Source organism: Typopeltis vanoorti, chromosome 2 (assembly GCF_054136105.1).
Source record: "Typopeltis vanoorti isolate ZY-2024b chromosome 2, IOZ_Tvanoo_1.0, whole genome shotgun sequence".
Lineage (NCBI taxonomy): Eukaryota > Metazoa > Arthropoda > Arachnida > Uropygi > Thelyphonidae > Typopeltis > Typopeltis vanoorti.
The window spans coordinates 20,920,907-20,939,474 of record NC_143550.1 but is presented as its reverse complement, the minus strand read 5'-3'; the positions used below and the strand labels follow the sequence as shown (position 1 = coordinate 20,939,474).

General features: G+C 33.9%; 1 protein-coding gene across 4 annotated transcripts in view; it reads right to left on the bottom strand.

Moving 5' to 3' along the window:
* Nucleotides 1–965: 965 nt before the first annotated feature.
* The window catches only part of LOC150108866 (uncharacterized), a 377,690-nt gene continuing 360,087 nt past the window's right edge, over nt 966–18,568 (bottom strand). For 2 of the 4 annotated variants that reach the window (XM_090403872.1, XM_090403896.1), the window contains exons 16-17: nt 8,066–8,686; nt 1,500–2,047 (exon numbers count right to left, since the gene is read on the bottom strand). In XM_090403872.1, the coding sequence (XP_090259998.1) occupies nt 1,992–2,047; nt 8,066–8,686 (677 nt within the window). In that variant the 3' untranslated portion in view covers nt 1,500–1,991. Of the gene's footprint in view, nt 1,228–1,499; nt 2,048–8,065; nt 8,687–18,568 lie in introns of those variants that run through there. The other 2 variants (XM_090403887.1, XM_090403879.1) reach the window with 2 other exon arrangements.

The following is an 18,568-nucleotide window of genomic DNA, read 5'->3' as shown; positions in this document are numbered from 1 at the left end:
ATATATATCAGAAAGGTTCCTGATATTTGCACTTTACTGATATTTATCTTCCATAATATCCCAAAGTCTTCCAATGACTTTTTAGCTATTAACACTTTTACACATATCAAACATGACTTTTATTTAACTATCAGCTTATTCAACTTTCACACATAGCTTTGCTCTCCTCTTACATTATTCTCTTAGCCATCTGCTGACTTACTTGCAAGGAATTTTTGATATACCTTTAAATTTAATGGAAGCACTTGGAAAATGTTCCTGTCTAACTATGATAGAATTCATACTTTGTTCAAAATGGATAACCAGCAGTTAAAAGATTATGATGACTAGCATGATGAGCAGCTATCTAATTCTAGTGATCGCAAAAGATTTCCAACCAAAAAGGTGTCAATGTTTTTAAATTACGCATTATTAGTTAATCCCTTATGAAAAAAAAAAAGGGTTTAGTTCTTGCTGCATACATTCATCAGGTAAGTAAAATGATGTTTATATAAACAAAAATACAAACTTTAAACAAAAATAAATCAATTTATTATATTTATAATAAATGGCATGTTTTAACGTTTTAAGATAAGTAACATCATAATGCCACTGACCTCAAAACATTGACCTGAAATGAATGTTATTAATTTTGAACAAGTATCTAAATCTTTTTGTCAAGTCACATTAATGTAAGACAACATGATTGATGCCTTTTTCAAATCTGTTATGATTATGAAACCGTTTTTTTTTTTTTTTTTTTTTTTTGTAACATAAAGTACAGTTTAATACTAGGTTCTGATCATGTTATTTGTATGGACTAATCATAATTAGTAGATGCAAGTTTTCAAAAAAAATTTTAATTTCATCTTTCTTTTTTCTCTTTTTTTTACCCCTTTAACTTTGTTTTAATCTCTATTTTCATGTTAATTATTGAATTAATTTATAAGTTATGACAGACCTGATAAAAACTTTGTCGAGGAGCATATTTATTTATGGTTATTTATTATTTTTTTTTTTCAGCAATTAAGATAAATGTCCTAAAAATGGAGGCTTCTTTGTTTTAGTAGATCTTCGGATGAATACCACTTGTCACTTCATTAAATCGGTTTCCCCCAAACAATCACTTACTCATTGTGTGCCTTAGCAAGTTCCTGTGCTGAATGCCCAATTTACAATAACTTACAACAAATGTTTTTATTTCTGTAGGTATTTTCATATCACCAATTTCTGCTAAATGCTACACACCTAAAAATGAAAAAATTTAAATTAACAATTGCTTATAAAATAAAAATTAAATCAAATGTTCATCAAAAACTTAAAACAGTCTGCCAAATTAAGGTAAGAGAATAACTACCAGCCAATTCAGAAGATGACTTATTCTCTAATAGAAGAGAATAAGAACATCTTCTGAATACACAAAGAAAACTTATAATCCTTAGAAGATTAATGTGTTATTGACACCCCATGCTCTTACATGATAAATAGGAAACAGAATACAGAACCAGGATTTAAGTTACAGTTACCAATTAACGAGTTAATAGACAATACTGGTTACTCATTCATAAAATAAAAGGGTTCCTCGTTTGGGTGAATGACCTAATTTACCTTTTGTACAACTCCTACCCTGATCTAGGTGGGTGTCATGCTACTACTAAATATAACAATCAATCCACCTTTCAATTTTTTACAGAAAGGGATCAGAAAAATTTTGTCCAATTTAGATAACAAAAAAGTCTTCTAGCTTTGAGGAATTTCACCAGTTACTCTGAAGGTTTGTGCTCCTAAGCCAGCTCTGGTTTTATGTTGGTTTTTCACACTCTTCTATTACACTGGTATTAATCTTGTATTTCAGAAATCAACAAAAATTCAATCTATTCCTATGAAGAGTGAAAAATCTTTACCATTAAATTACTGTCATGTTGTCCTCACTTCCATTATTTTTACAATATGGCAACAGTCAACTTCTGGAGGCCTCTTTAATTAAAATGAAATGGTCAATGTAGATTCCATCACCGTCGATCAACTAAGGATTTTCTTTCTTGGGTCATTGGCCATTGGACAAATGCTATGAAAAAGTATGGAGAAACAACTGATGGTTCCTCAATAAAAAGATGGTGTCTGATCAGACGGACATATGTAGGGTGCTTGCCTAAGAGAAATAAAGACCTTTTAGGTAAGCACCTTTCATATGTCCATCTTTTGCAACTAGTTAGATTTTGTGATCGTGAAACAGAGAAAGCTACTAAACATGTAACATAACACAGTAAAATTCAAATTAATAATTTAAATTTATTATTATTTTTTTTTAACAGAGTATAAAACAGTTAGCAATGGTTATTGCAACGAATCTCCCACAGCATCATCAACATATAACTAAAAGAATTTGAAATTTGAAGGCAACTGATGATAGCTACATACCTAACAATGCTATTTTACATATACAAGAATATGTATACTAGGTTAACCATAACAGAATATTAAAAATTATGGGATTTAGAGAGCTAATTCTTCCTCTTAGAATTAGGACATTTCATCTGGAAAAATAAGCCTATAAAAGTTGACTGAACTGCATGGGATACATTATTACATAATCTTGCCAACTGCTTCTGGAGCATTAGGTAAAATTGAGACTTAAAAGTTATTTCATTTTTAAGTTTCAAATGTTTCATAATCCTCCAAATCAATATAAATTACATATAATCCCCATTGCCTAAGGTCCTAAATGTCTCATTATAATTCTCAAACTGATCAATGAAATCTGGAACTATTTCTGTTAAAGAGAAACTTGTTCCTATATCATTTTTATCAAGTACAATGTTCATGCAACTAACTGAAATCAAACTATTCAGAAGAGAGGTGAAGAATCAAAACAATTATAAAACCACAAATCTCAATTGGCTCAGCACAAGAGTGACACCAGGGATAATTTGGATGAACTCTAAATTACTGCACTGAAACATTTATCAAGATAAAGATCAGTCCAATCTAAATCATAATGGTATATTTTTCTATGATTAGAGTTTGAGAAGGTAAAATTTCAAACTATATAAAATCATACAATTTAAGCTCCTAATATGCTCAATTGTGTTTCCAATACAAAAGTTCTTAATAGGGTTTTTGTTTTACCCCAGTGTGCACAAGCAGCTTTTAAATTTCCCACAGTTCTTGTCATTAGTGCTCTTACCCATGCATTCATTTAGATTCATGGAAAACTCACAAGGTCATTTACATATCAGGACTGCATATCAACATTGGATGGAGCTTAATTATCAAATTCTGAAATTGAAATATTCAAGATTTTTTTTTTTTTGTGTATACTCTTTTTCTTCTGTATATCCATAATCCAGTCTCCAACGGAAAGAAAAACCTTCTCACAAATGAAATAATACTGTAGGATGAATATCTATACCTAAAACCTTCAGATGATTACCTTGTTGTCTTTAAGGTTAAAAAAACTCAATCTAGTATACCATATCTAGGATAATGTTTGTAAGAGTTTTCTAAACATTCTGAATTCTCTGCATCACAGACAATAATTAAGTTGATCAAATCACTACAGTGATGCGACTGATCTCACTGAATTGTCGCTTGTTGAATTTCTCCCTTCTTTTTCACACAGATGTTCAAGTTTTGGCTGCACCAATTTTAGTAGATAAGCCTTATAAATTTACCTAAGGGCTATATACACATGTTTGATGAGAGCAAGCAGTTACAAACATCCATGCCTTACAGAGGATTCTAACTAGCAGCCATGGCAGTCGCTCTAACCACCTGATCAATCAGGAACAAGCCTCATTCTACTGATTTTCATAGCCATTTATTCATTTTAAAAATTCCATTAACCAATCTCTTAAGATACCCACAATGCATTCACAGTTCAATTTCAAATTCAGTGAACAGATTTTTCTTCCTCTTCATCTGCTCATTCAAGCAATATCTTTTCTTCTCTCTTTTGTAAAATATACAACCTTAAAGTTTTCAAATCTAATTGTAATAAATTTTTTAGTACTTGACCTTCTGCCTACACATCATTTATTTGCTATAGGCCCTTTAGTCTTTTTTGTGTGTGTGGGGGGGGTAATAAAAAACTAAAAATCTTACAGTACTTGGATATTATGAGAAGGGTGAGGTTTAAGAATCAAAGCAATTAAGAGAACATTTGAATATAGATGGTAAGGAACATGGAGAACTGTCCAGGTATCTAACCACTATCAAAGTTTCATTCTCTTCTGGTGTGCCTGGTTATTAGTTACTCACTTAAATGCCAAAACAACAAGGATGGGCTGGCAATTTGTTCCTTAGAAGACCAAACTGTATTGGCTTAAACCACAAACAAACATGATGATATAATATAATTAAACTTGTCAAGAAATTATATTTTTGAATATAATTTCAAAAATATAATTTTTGAAATTTTAATCCTTTACTCAAGCATATATAACAAAAGGTTTGTGAGTGAAATATCTTCATGACTAAGCTACTTGTTTATCGAGGCTGATGACCTCACATCAGTTGATGAACTCACTAGCCTCTATAAATCACACTGATGTAAATTTCAGAGAAAGAAGTTCCCACCCTGAAAAAAGAAGCGATCTATCTTATCTTCATCTTTTGAAATAGACTGCTTTTTTTTTTTTTTCAGGATGGTTAAGAGATAACATCTAGTATGGATGGGCTTACAGAAAATGAAATGTTTCCTGGATTTTTTTTGAGATAAAAATATCAAGAAAGGTAGTTTTTACTGCACTATAATTCTAATGTGAATCAAATTTTTGGATGGAATAAATTCAGAGAATGAATTTATTTTTTATTGGACACGTTTCCAAAAGTATAAAGCTGTCAACACATTTCCACAGGTTTGGGATTAGTTTGATCAAGGATCTATTTTGTTAGCAAGTTTTCCATGAAAAGATCAGCAAAAGTGGTGTGCTTTCAATGGCCATTCTGAAAGGTTGCTTGTTCCATTTAAAGAAGTTTGGACTGAAGGTTGTGCTCAGAAGTATTATGACATCTGGTGAGAGGTGCTCTTCAATAAGTCAAGAAAAAAAAAAATAATAAAATAAAAATACATAAATATTGCCCAGTGTGAGATATCAGCACAAATGCTGAAAGTATTAAGCTAAACTGGTTATGCTTTTGACCAGACAATGAAATATGAGTCTTGGAATAGAGAAGATTCCACAGGACCACGAAGAATGTATGATAAACCTAAGCGTATGATAGTCAACACTGGCCTATCAACCTATCTCTGGAATTGCTGGAAAGATTGTGGACAAGTTGATAAGAGCTTGAATACTGAAATGGACTGACAGTGAATCTACAATTTTCAAAGAACAGCATAGGTTTACTAGGGGAAGGTCATGTTTGAGCAACTAGTTCACTAGTAGCAACTAGTATAATAATATTACAGTTGAGTTGGATAAAGAGAATGGATACTCCATGATGCTTTTGGACTTTGTTAAATAAAGCTTTTGACAGGATATTGCAATGAAGGCTGTTTCATAAGTTGGAGGAGTGGGAATGTATAAACCATTAGCTTGGATAAGAGGATGGCTGAATGACCAATATAAAAAAAAAAAAAGTGGTGTCTGATGGGGTGTGCGTGTCTGCAAGATTTAAAGTGACCAATGGTGTACCGCAGGAATCAGTCCTTGATCCATTGTTATTCAGTCTTTATATTAATGGCATTAAGATATGAAGGTGACATATAGCTGGTTGCTGATGATGCAAAGATAAGTAAGGTAATCAGGAATGGGATGGACAAGCAGCACTTGCAAAATGCTCAAAAAGCTGGAATTATGGACATGTGAAAATGACTATCAGTTCAATGTTAATAAATGTAAAGTTATGAATGTTGGTGTTATTTACTTACTTATCCTCTTCATGCCCAGTTGCACATAAGGCTAAGATCCTTTCTTTCCACAACTTTCTGTCCAGAGGCAGTGTTCTAGCTTCTAACTAGCTTGTTCATCCAGATTCATTTCTCTCCATGTAAGCATTGGTCTTCCTCTTTTACACCTTCTTCAGGTGTCCAAGTCAGAGCAACCCTTAGAATATCATCATGGTTCATCCTGAATAAATGTCCTGTCCATCTCACAGTTTGATTTCCTCTTGAATACTTTTTGTGTTAGTTATTTTATATAGTTCTTTATTTGATATTTGACTTGGCCAATAAATTTTTGGAATGTTGGTGTAATGAAATATCAAATGACATATTATATTGGCAGAATTATGCTAGAAGAAACTGATCAGGCTAGGGAACTTGGAGTTTTAGTAGATGGGAAGTTGATGTTTAAGGACATTTATATAGCAAAAATTGCAAATACAACTCAGAGGATAACTGCAATGCTGAAGGAAACATTGACATGCAAGTCATTTTGCCTCAGATCTGGTCTGGTTTCCAAAATAATGCAGACATGGAGAGGGTGCAAAGGACAGTGATTAAAATGATATTGGAACCGTGGAATGTACATTATGAGGAGAGATAGAGAATTTGTTGACTGCAGTTCACTAGCAAACAGGAGAAAGAGAAATGATAGACACCTACAAACATCTGAAAGGATCATGTAGTATATATCAGCAGATGGAAATTTTAATTTTATAGCGAGTAAGGAGTGGGTGAGAGGATATCCATAGCAGTTGTGAATGAATGCAGTCAAGAAAGGGGTGAGAGCTAGATTTTTCTCTTGGAGCTGGCAAGTGCAGGTAGCATGAATGAATTGAAGAATAGGTATGACAGCTGGTGTGGTTCATATGGTCTTTCCCTGATGAGTCCTGGAGGTTGCTGGAAATTACAATAAATTTAAAAGTATCTTAGCACACCAAAGTACTAATGTACTATAGGTTTCATACTTTTTGTGGGTGGAAGTTGCACAAGAAGACAGACAAATCAATCTAATAGATAGCAAAGCATATTGGGAAACATACCTAAATATAAATAAGTTAAAATATAAATATAAATAATAAAATTCTGGATTTCAATCTGCCAGATTGGATTGGTTTATTTGGATTTATGGCCGAAGCAATTCAGGCTAAGAGGCCAGTGTATTACATCTGTTAATTGTGCGTTCTAATGGACAGTTTGCCTGCTTTTCAGGATGAAAAGATATGATAGCTGGTGTGGTTTATAGTTTATATGTGCTTCTCTCAAATGAGTCCCTGACTCCCTGGAGAGTGGCTGGTAATGATAATAAATTTAAGTCTCTTAGCAGACTAAGGAACTATGTACTACAGGTTTCAAACTTTTTGTGGGTGGGAGTTGCACAAGATAGACAAATCGATCTAATAGATATCAAAGCATATTGTGAAACACACAAAAATTCTGGATTTCAGTTTCCTAGATTGATTATTTGGATGTATGGCCAAAGCAACTTAGGATATGAGGCCAATGTATTGTCTGTTAATTGTGTGTGTGTATGTGCTAACGGTCAGTTTGCCTGCTTTGTGGGATGAAAAACCCAGCTATCTCACCTTCAGTTGAAATCAGTCTGTCAGAGATGTAACATAAGCAATAAAAGATACAAAAGTAAATTCCATGATCTAAATTTAGATTTGTCTAAATTCCAAGAGAGCTAATAAATCTAGTCTTTACATTTTCAAGGATCATCCTAAATGATGTTACAATTTTTTTTTGGTGTGTTTATGTGACAAATGAGAAATTCCACAGTGATATTACATCAATAACATGGTAAAAATTTATAATTTTTCATATCAAAAACACAGGATCATAACATAGTTGAAAATGATCATTTAAAAAATTAAATGTTAAATATGAACCAAAATCAATTTATATGTAATTCAGCAATTTAAATAAAAATTGCTTCTAACTGATAAATAAATAGCACTGAGTTAAATAAATGGCACACATACCTAGAGAAAGTGGATTTTCAAAAATTATACATGCAATCTTTCAGAATTGTTTACTAGTTTTGAGTGAGAATTATTTGCTACTTAATACATTCATCTTTCCTGGGTAGTCATTTTTTTTTCCTTTCTTTCTTGTATCAGTAACCAAACTATAATAAGCTATAAATGTGGATTCATATAATTATAACAAAACACTATACAAATTCTTGATCCCTACCTTGTGGATGTGGAACAAAGGGAGTAGATGTCATTGCAGCTGGTGCAGGTACCATACCAACACTAGTGGGGATAACTGTCATGGGCGGCAATACATGTGTTGGTGTGCCTGCATGGCTACCAGGAGTTTGTCCATGGATAGCATGCCCTTGAAGGGCATGTGAACCTGATGAGGAAATTGAACCAGGATGAGGACCATGAGGACCAGGGACTGCCTGTTGTGGCATAATTACTACAGGTTGTGGGGTACCAGCAAAGCTGGCTGGATGAGGATGGGGCTGAGTTACATGGCTTACATGAGGATTCTGAGTTGGAGGTGCATTAGGATTATGATGTCCAGGTTGCAATGGATGTTGAGCCATAGGTCCATGAAACACCACTGGTTGAGGAGTCAGAGCTGGTCCAGGATGACCAGCAGGTGTTGGAGTTTGGGCAGGAGTAACATGAACTGATGGAGATTGATGTACGGGAGAAGGTGCTGCACGTAAGGAAGGTGTCTGTGATTGAGGCGCAGGCGTAGCAGCAGAGTGAGGTCCTGTTGCTCCCTGAGGCACAGTGCTGATAGAAACAGCATGAGGTGAAGGAACAGCAGAAAGGGCAGCTGTACCAAGGTGTGGAGACACTGAAAACAATTACACTCTTAAATATACAGCAAATTTACATATAACTGCTTAAGTTACTGAACAAATATAATCAAAGGCTATTAAACATGATTGAAAGAGTACACTATAACAGATGAATTTTGCTTGTTTTTGCAACATCTAGAAGTAATTTACTATAGTATTTATAAAAGTATCTTATAAATTTAAATGTATAAAAGCTACCCTCTGACATCTTAATTAAAACAGTGTGCTGCATACAGAATTTTAAGAAGTGGAAATTGGATATAGTTTGCATTTTGCTATCACTCCAGCAAATAATGCTGTCAAAACTCCTTAAAGGCATAATGCTAAACTAAAAACAAATTCACTATGGCAAACCATCCACTTACCAAACCATTCATGCTGCGCACTACACATTTGCTAAAACTTACACTTAACTATATTTAGTTGAAGATGGAAGATAAGTCTTGACACTACCAAAACATTCTTGATAGTTTTGTTAAAAAATAAATAATAACATTGTATACATTACATATATACAAGTCAACCAATGCAATGCCACTTAAGGCTACATACCAGGAACTTAATGTTGTTGTTGTATACTTTATACACTATGCAACAACAATGAATGACTACTAATCACAGGATTATTTTTTTCTTCTTCCCTGAGAAGAATGATAATGATGGCATTTTATCTTCTTAAAAAAGATGTTCCTTGTATCAGAAATGTTATGTGTATTAATAGGGTTAAATGTGCTTTTTTTTTAAGTAAAATGTTTGCTACAATTATGTATATCAGACCTGAAACAACATGCAATAACAAGGTCTTTATTATCTGAATGCCACGATGTGTCATACCATTCAGCAATACTGTAGGTGTCAGAAGGTAAGACTGATATATATATACACACACACACATATAGGTTAAGACCACTGTTGATACTTTCTTTACAACTTCCTTCTCTGTGTAACATGGTTTACCAAAGAGAAGGAAGCTGTAAGGAAAGTATCAACAGTGGTCTTAACCCACATATATCAGTCTTGTCTTCTGACATCTACAGTATTCCTGAATGGTATGATATGTTTGTCTGTTTAGTGAAACAGCACACACATATCATGGCATTCAGATAATAAGGACACCCTGTTATTGCATGTTGTTTCATGTCTGATATGAAATGTAATAAACATATAATTGTGGCAAACATTTTACTTTAAAAGAAAAAGCACATTTAATCCTATTAATACACATACCATTTCTGATGCAAGAAACATATTTTTCAAGAAAAAATGTCATCATAATCATTCTTCTCAGGGAGGAAGAAAAATAACCCTGTGATTAAAGGGTGTCCCCACATGGACACCCTCTCTCCAGCAAGCAATGACTCTGCTCAGGAGTGGAATGCCAGGGGATATCAGGGAATACCAGGGGACACCAAAAGGCTGTGGTGCTGGTGCCCTGGATCATGGGGAAGGAGACTTACTGCAACATTGCCTATCTTGCTGAAGCAGAAGCCAAAGTAGTATATGATTACCAAGATCATCCCTTTCTGTATGTCCATGGGTTGCACACTAAATATGGCAACAGGATGTTGGATCCCAGTAATCTGGATCTAGTCTGGAAGATAGGATTGTTAAAAAAAAATGCCCAGAAAAGGTAGAGAAGAATATGGGAAGAAAAAAAGGGGCCAGTATCATTACTTGGGGATCACCTACACTATGAACATGTGCCTCATATTGAGGTGGAGGGGGGGGGGGGGTATTCATTTCTGTAAGCTAACTAGTTATGTTGTTAGGGAACATGTGAAATTTGGGTTTTTCTCGAGATACATGATGTGTGGATTGGGCTATGCTTAGATGTTGTGAGTGAATCCTTAGGAAACATTCAAGGAAAGAGCGAGATAACAGGTATTTAGACATTTCATACTTAAATACCTATTATCTCTCTCTTTTCCTTGTTGAGTCCTTCAAATATCATTTGTAATAATAATAATTACATATAAACTTATTCAACTGGTTCCCCACCATACCTGCTTGGCATATTATTCAATTTCCATATCATTAAAAATTGTACCTGATTAGCTGAAATATGTTAATTAATCCTTAGGTTTTTCCATGAGAATGCAACTGATGTTTACATTTCTATTTTTTTTTTTTATAGTTGTCTTTTTACTGCTGATTTTCATCCCAAATTTCTTAACAGTAATTAAAGAGTCTCTGAGGTCTTGAACTAGATTAATTCAGATGTGTGACTTATGTAAATTCTAGCTTATGAAAATCATCCTGAAAGGACTATGAAAAAAATTTGAATTATAACAATTTTACTTAATATCACCATTGTTTGATGCCAAAAGATCAGGCTTTCTTATGCCTAAGTCCTGATATTTGTCTCCTTTCTCACTACCTATCCTTTCTGTACTAGTTTAGTACTCTCTCTTTCTCCTTGCTCTGTTTACATTCAACTCTCTTGAACATGCCTTCTATAATGCAACTATTCCAATTTAAGATTTTTTTTTTTCATGATAAAAATTCCTGGTAGCACTGGTAAAGACATTTTTAATGTCAATATGAAGGCGGCAAGAGCAACTAGAGCAGGGGTTGCCAAACTTCTTTGACTGTTGACCCCTTCAAAAGTTTCTTGACTTTATCGACCCCCTCTATTTTACTATTACGTAATTATAATAAGACAAGCAAAAAAGATGCTTGTGTGAGTTTTTAGATTGTTTATTTTATAGTTACAGTATTTATTGTATGTATAATATAGTATAATTATATTGGCTTAAGGTCAAAGGGATACATTTTTGACGTCCTTCTTAACATTACATGTTTGATAGAAGGGATAAATAATATATAAAATATAATTTAGATAACAATAATACAATCTTCCTTATATATATGAAAATAAGACTTTTATTAACTTAGTATACAATTTACAAACGTTGTCAATGTCAAGGGTGTGCTTCGTGACTCTTGACAAAATTAGCAATGTTGGGTTCAAAATTAGTAAGTTTCAGCCTTAAATCGTCACGGAATTCTATATCTAGCTTATTTCTTTGTTTTGCTAAACTGGAATTAACGGATTCTTTGAAGATGATCTTTCATTTTTGCTGGTTTCATTGCATCGTTACTAAAAGTTTTTTCACAAAGAAGACACATAGGCCTCGTTTCATTTCTTCTAACGAATATTGTCGGCATTTCTTTCTAGAACCTGAAGCTGCCATTGTGGTTACTGGAGTTGTAACAAAATAATTAAAATTGAAGTCAGTAAGCAAACATGTTATACTTATGTAGTTTATTTTATATAAGTTATTATTTTTAATATATTTTATGTCTTGTATTTTCTTATGTTAAATTCTGTTTGCGTTCCCTCCTCAATTAATTTTATCTTTATTCTAATTCACTCCTTACTTCTCATTGCCTTAGTTATAGCTACCTATCAAAATTCCCTAATTTCACTGTGGCCACACTCTTAGATGAACTCATGTTCAAATCCTTCAGAAAAATTGATTGCCCCAAGGTAGAGCCAACTTTCTCCCTGGCTGAAAATCTAAAGTCAACTCCTTTTCAGAATTAAGAAAATTTATTTTTTAATGCTGCGCCATCTTAATTCCTATACAACAGAATTAATATTGTCAGAGAGTTGCCCCGCAGACTACTACGCAATTTACTTAATCTAACACAAACAAACTTTACGATCCTTTATCTTCTACTGCAGTCGTAACCAGTTCCTGTGCTTTTACTTAAACAGGTTCTACTTTTAGCAAGTGGTGCATTGGCTTGAATAATCAGAACTTGATTTTTGTAAAGAAACCATGAAAGTTTATTCACTCTAAGTTATGATACATGTCATTCAAAGAAAATAAATTAAATGAGGAATTCCTAAGGGTAAATGTTACACTAACAGACAAGATCTATGTTATACTCGACATATCACATTAAGGTACACAAACTGAGTCAAGCTGTCTCAATCCCGCTCACGAGTATCTTACTCTCCAACAAATACCCTGAACATTTTCAATCAAGAAATTTCACTTTCGTTCACCCTGGCCTTAAAATACAATACTATGGACACAAAATTTTTACATTACCAACCAGTTCTATATTTCAGGAGGCTCTTCACATCTGATTTTCCTACAGGCTTACTTCGGGTGGTTTTCTAGTTCTGGGGTCTGTTGTTCCTCGTCTCGACCATCCAGTGATTTCGGTCATGAATCACTTCTTTTCCGGATACTCGAACTTCTCTGATGGAAAGATACGGCTGGATGTTTCATTGCATCGATGAGAATGCTTGAACTCTGTCACTACTTAACTGTACCGTCGCCGCTTGACCATCCTGCCTTCACCCGAACGACTTCTCTTCGGCTCCCGCCACGGGATAAGGGCCACAAAAAATTTGAGAGAGAGAGAGAGAGAGAGCTCACACTGCCAAACCTTTTATACTCCTCTGCATCTGCTCTCCCTACTACGTCATTGGTTGCACCTGCTACACACCATACCATTGCATCTCCACATGGGCATTGCATGTGCCTCGGACATCGTATTACTGCCTGGGGTCACACTTATAATCCAATTATACAAAATTCTTCGTTCTTTATTTTTATCTTAATTCTTGTCTGTAATTTACAGGGCCATTTATAAAACAATACATAGAAAGATATAAGAAGGAATCATTAATACTATATTTACAAAATTCGAATTTATACCTATTTACAAGTATTTCTTTTGGAGAAATTGTGCATTCCAGTTAAATCCCGAATGAAATGCTTGAGGATAAATTAAGCCTTTCATTCCAGATTTAACAAAAGTAATAAGTCTAAATAATATACCTACTCACGTATTTCTATAGGACGTACAAAACTACCAGCCCTGCTCAACTCTTCAACATAGAGACGTTTAGTTCGTGAATGAATAATGATTGAATTATAATATGTATGTTGATGAATTTTAGAACATTATGAACCAACTCACTTGTATGTCGATGCACAAAAATGAGACTGGGATCAAACAGGTGTAAGTACAAGTAAATAAGCAACCGCGCACGTGTTGCAATCTTGCTCCCACCACGGGGGAACCACCGACATCCGTTTATTGGTAAATACGTCATTTTGGCCTACTTGATTGGCCTCCGTAACTATTTTCATGACCTTACTCCATCTTACAGGTCCTATTCATGTCACTGTTCCCACGATTCACTCTTAATTGCGTTGTCATTCAGGATGGAGAAGTTAACCGAATTAAATATTATCCGTACAAGGATGTCTTATATTTTTCTATCGACACCTAACAATGTTATATCGACCACTTTAGTGACCACTGAACTAGAGGATGGATGCCTCATGATTTTAAAAGACCAAAGAGAAATAAACGACCCTTTGAGCCTGTTATCAACAGCTTTATGAAGAGAAGAAAGAAGCCACTGTTCAGCAATTTCTTGATAATTTCATACAGAAGGTTGAATGGCAAAATTAATTTTATTTTATTTTCTCATTGTATTGATACTTTATTATATTACTTTGCATTAATAATTACACAGTGAAATGAATTTCAATGTGTAATTTGCACTGTGATGCAAAGTTAAACACTGTGCATCACAGTTCCCCTAGGCACTGCAGCAAACTCAATTTATGTGTATTAATTTTTTTTTTCAAAGAGCTACGTTTTATGACACAAATACTGAATAAGTAGTTTTGGTCTAACTATTTAATGAACAGAACTGTTAGTAAAAAGAAATTACTAACAGAACTGTTAGTAATTTCTTTTGGCCTGGGAGAGCCATGAAACAGTTACCGAGACACTTAAGATGCTGTGAATTTGAAAGTTTGGAAACTTCTGTTTTTAAAACATGTCAATGCACTACTGCATACACATTCTGTAAACGTAAGCAATAGGGTGTGATTACGTGATACTGGGGGAGGGGGGGTGAAGAAGGGAAGGATAAATTTGACTTACATAAAGTTTGCTGGACATAACTCTTATGTCAGGGACTATACATTTCCTTCATAATGTATACTTTCAGAAGATCGGAATGAAAATGACCCCGTATAATGAAAAACATACCTCCCCACCACATACATCATACTGCTTACACAGTTACAAGGACAGAAGTTTTATTGTAGCATGAAATACAATACAAACAACCTATTTCAAAATAACTGAAATATTTATTTATAATTTATGCAATGCAAATTTTCAAAAGCAAGTAATGTTTTTTATGACATCCCATAAGATTTTCTATACCAATAACACATTAAAAATATTAATTTTATAAATAAAATTATACAAAAAAAAAAAAAAAAAAAAAAAAATGAGACTGACATGCAAGAATTTTGATATATTTGTAAAAACATGCCTGCCCAATGTGAACATGTTAAATGTTAATATCCTCACCAGTAGTATCTGGAGAGACACTACTGGTGAGGATATAGTTGAACTAATATCATAATCACTTGTTCTCCTACTGGTTCCATTTAGAAAGAAAACCCTGGAATTTTTCTGAGCTAAGTTGTCTAGACCTGCTAAATACTGTGTACTTCTGCTTTCTTTATCAACAAAGTCATCTTTACTTTAAACCTCCTTGGTCACTTATTAATGCTTCACACCTCCAGAATAGGAAGGAACTTCTTATTCCAGAGGTAAGAAGCATTTGTGAGGTTAGTATATTTAAGGCAGTGTGGTCACTTAAATGTAAATGGAAAAGCAAAACAAGTTGAATTTCTTTCATTCTGGCATGAAATGGGTGTTTCATACTAATATGAAAGAAAAAGATCCAGAGGAAGAATTAAGATCTAAGCAGATTGAGAGGGCAAGCAGTGCCTTTGAAGACAGAAATATAAGCTCTGACAATACTGTCAAATCTTATACTTCCTAAGTCATGGCAAATAAGGCTAATTTGGAAGAAAATCTGAGAAGTTAGTAGTGATGTAAATGTAATCATGTACATCACAGGGAGCTAAGTCAGATGAATAAGCAGATGACCTAATCCGGTAATCAAATTTTTATGACAATTGTTTTTGAAAAAGCCAACTAGCAAATGGCTCTATCAGCTTGAGGTTTATGCACACATTAGTTAAAAGATGTACAAATACGATTACTCATGTTTTTATGACAATTGTTTTTGAAAAAGCCAACTAACAAATGGCTCTATCAGCTTGAGGTTTATGCACACATTAGTTAAAAGATGTACAAACATGATTACTCATGTGACTCTAACCAAATCACCACACGGGTGACACTACAAGCCCGTTCCGGGAATTAAATTGTCACACCTTGTATAACAAACTTAGCCTATGAAAACAGTGAAGTTGGAATTACAGTTAGTGGCAAAAAAATGAATCTCAGATTCGCTGATGACATTGACCTAATAGCAATGAATAAACATCAGTTACAAGAATTAACAGAAAGAGTTTCTAAGGCACTTAGTAATAGTGAAGATCAGCATTCAAAAATCAAAAACTGTGTCTTCAGGCAATAATCCTATGCAAATTTCAGTTAATGATGGAAAATTGGAAAAAGTAAAAAGATTCACCTACTTGGGAAGCATACAACAAAGAGATTGATGGACTAAACATGATTAAAGCAAGCATTGTTAAAACAACTGTTGCCCTTCAGAGATTACAGCCACTTTGGAAGGACAATAAAATACAACTAGCTACAAGACTACCTCATTGATACCTTTGTTAACTCTGTCTTACTATGCAGATATGAGAGTTGGACATTTCTAAAGGAAGATGAGAAAAGATTATTGGCCTTCAAGATGAAGTATTACAGAAAACTTTTGAAGATACCATATAAGCACACATAACAAATAACTACATTGTTAGAAGACAAGAAAATATCATTAAAATACGTTGGAAACAGTGCCGGTGGCTGGGCCACATAGCTAGATCAGATAGCTTACCTAAATTAGCACTAGAGCTTGACTTCTGGTAAAAAACATTGGGGACGACCTAGAATCACCTGGATAGATATTAGAAAGTGGACTAATTCTTCATTCTCCACTTTGTTAAGGAGATCCCAAGACAAAAACATCTGGAGAGAAAGAGTATGTTAAGATTGTCACCTTTATAGTGCCCCAATGGCATAGACTATGCATCAAGTAGAATTATCATCATAGCATACTGTATACTTCTTGAGGATATATATCAAGAATACATTTAGACACTGTTTAATTTAATATTTAAGTTTAATATTTTTTTACTACTGCTTAAAGCAGAAGCACCAGTGGATGCTTTTTTACCTTAATTTCTCATTCCATTCTGCTGCTCCAAGCTGTCGCTAGTATTCCATAATTACCTGCCATACAGTTCTGCACGTCGTTTTCTCAGGTATCATACTGATGGAAGTCGACCAAAATGGCTCATGGTCATATTCACAAATGGAGATAGATTCAGCACCTTATGTGACAATGACTAAATCCAAGCTTCTTAGATTTGATATTGCTACTGCCTAAGGTAAATGTCCCACAAACTCAAGAAATAGTTTTTCTTGTTTCAAGATGCTATCTCTTCATTTCAGTCTATATTCCTATAATTAATATAATCCATAATGATCAGTCCTCCTCTTGTATGCTAAACCAATCTTTCTACATTTCTAGCACTACGACAACACTATGGTGTAAAGTAGGCAGACAATGTCTCATCATGTCTACTTCTTTACACTATACTGCCTCAAAATGGCTACTTCTGTTGCATATCCACACCAGACAATCTGTCTGCTATCATGATAGTAATACTACTCTTTCCACATCTTTTTCCTATCCTCATACAAAACACAATAATGATCTGGTCATTTTCCCACTAGTACATCATCCTCATTTAAATACATTTCACTCATACCAATTTTTTGGGTGAATCATCTCAATGCCACAAATTATTATGCCTTCATCTTTTCTCTTCCTTCTCCTTCATTCCTACTGCTGCTATATTCTGGAACAGCTTTTATTCCCATGTGTTTCTCAAGGAATACAATGCACAGGCCTTCAAATCCAATGTCAACAACTTCCTCATTTTGCATATTTTCAAAAGGAGTACCCCTTGTATTATTGTATTAAATCATTGGCTTTTTTTTTTTTTTTTTACCCCAATTAATGGTCAATGGAGCCTATGTCATGTCAGCTTTATGTTTGCATTGGATTTCTTCTGTTGCTTTCTATTGGTGGGAATCTTGGTGTGATTTGCATTTTGTGGAGTTTCCAACTCTGAGATCACATAGGGCAGTGAACATTTATTGAGTTCTTATCACATTTAATGGCTTTAGTTTCTGATATCCTTAACATTGTTTCATTATTTTGTATGTCTAGTATAGTGGCTTTTTTTTTTTTCAATCTGTGGAGTATGCTTCTGTTCAAGCACATGGATCACAATTTCTGTTTTCCTGGTGTTTGATTTTTTGTTCCTATTTTGGTTTTTACACTTCTTATTACCTAGATGTTCTGGAATTGGTATACTGCAATCATGGATGCTACATACAAAACTGTCCCTATGTGACCTCAGTTGGAGCTTCCACAAAATGCAAATTAAGCCAAGATGCCCACCAATAGAAAGCAACAAATAAAATCCAATGCAAACCAAGCTAACATGATACAGAGTCCATTTGCCCTTGAGCTTTGAAGATGACTCTTATATCAAACATTTCATACCCCATAACTCTCATTTTTTTATCTTTCATTTTAAAGTTTTCAATTAGTAAGTTCATCCTGGATGCAAGGCCATTATGAAACCACTGTATGCATTCTTCTGGTTTTAGTTTGCATATTTTTAATTTCCACATTTTTAGTTACTATATACAATATATTTTTATCTCCACTTTAACCCCTTCTGAAAAAAGCTCTAATGTATTTTAAATCCAATGGATACTCCTAAATGGTTTTTATAGTTCGTTACTCATAGTTCACATTTAATTGTTTT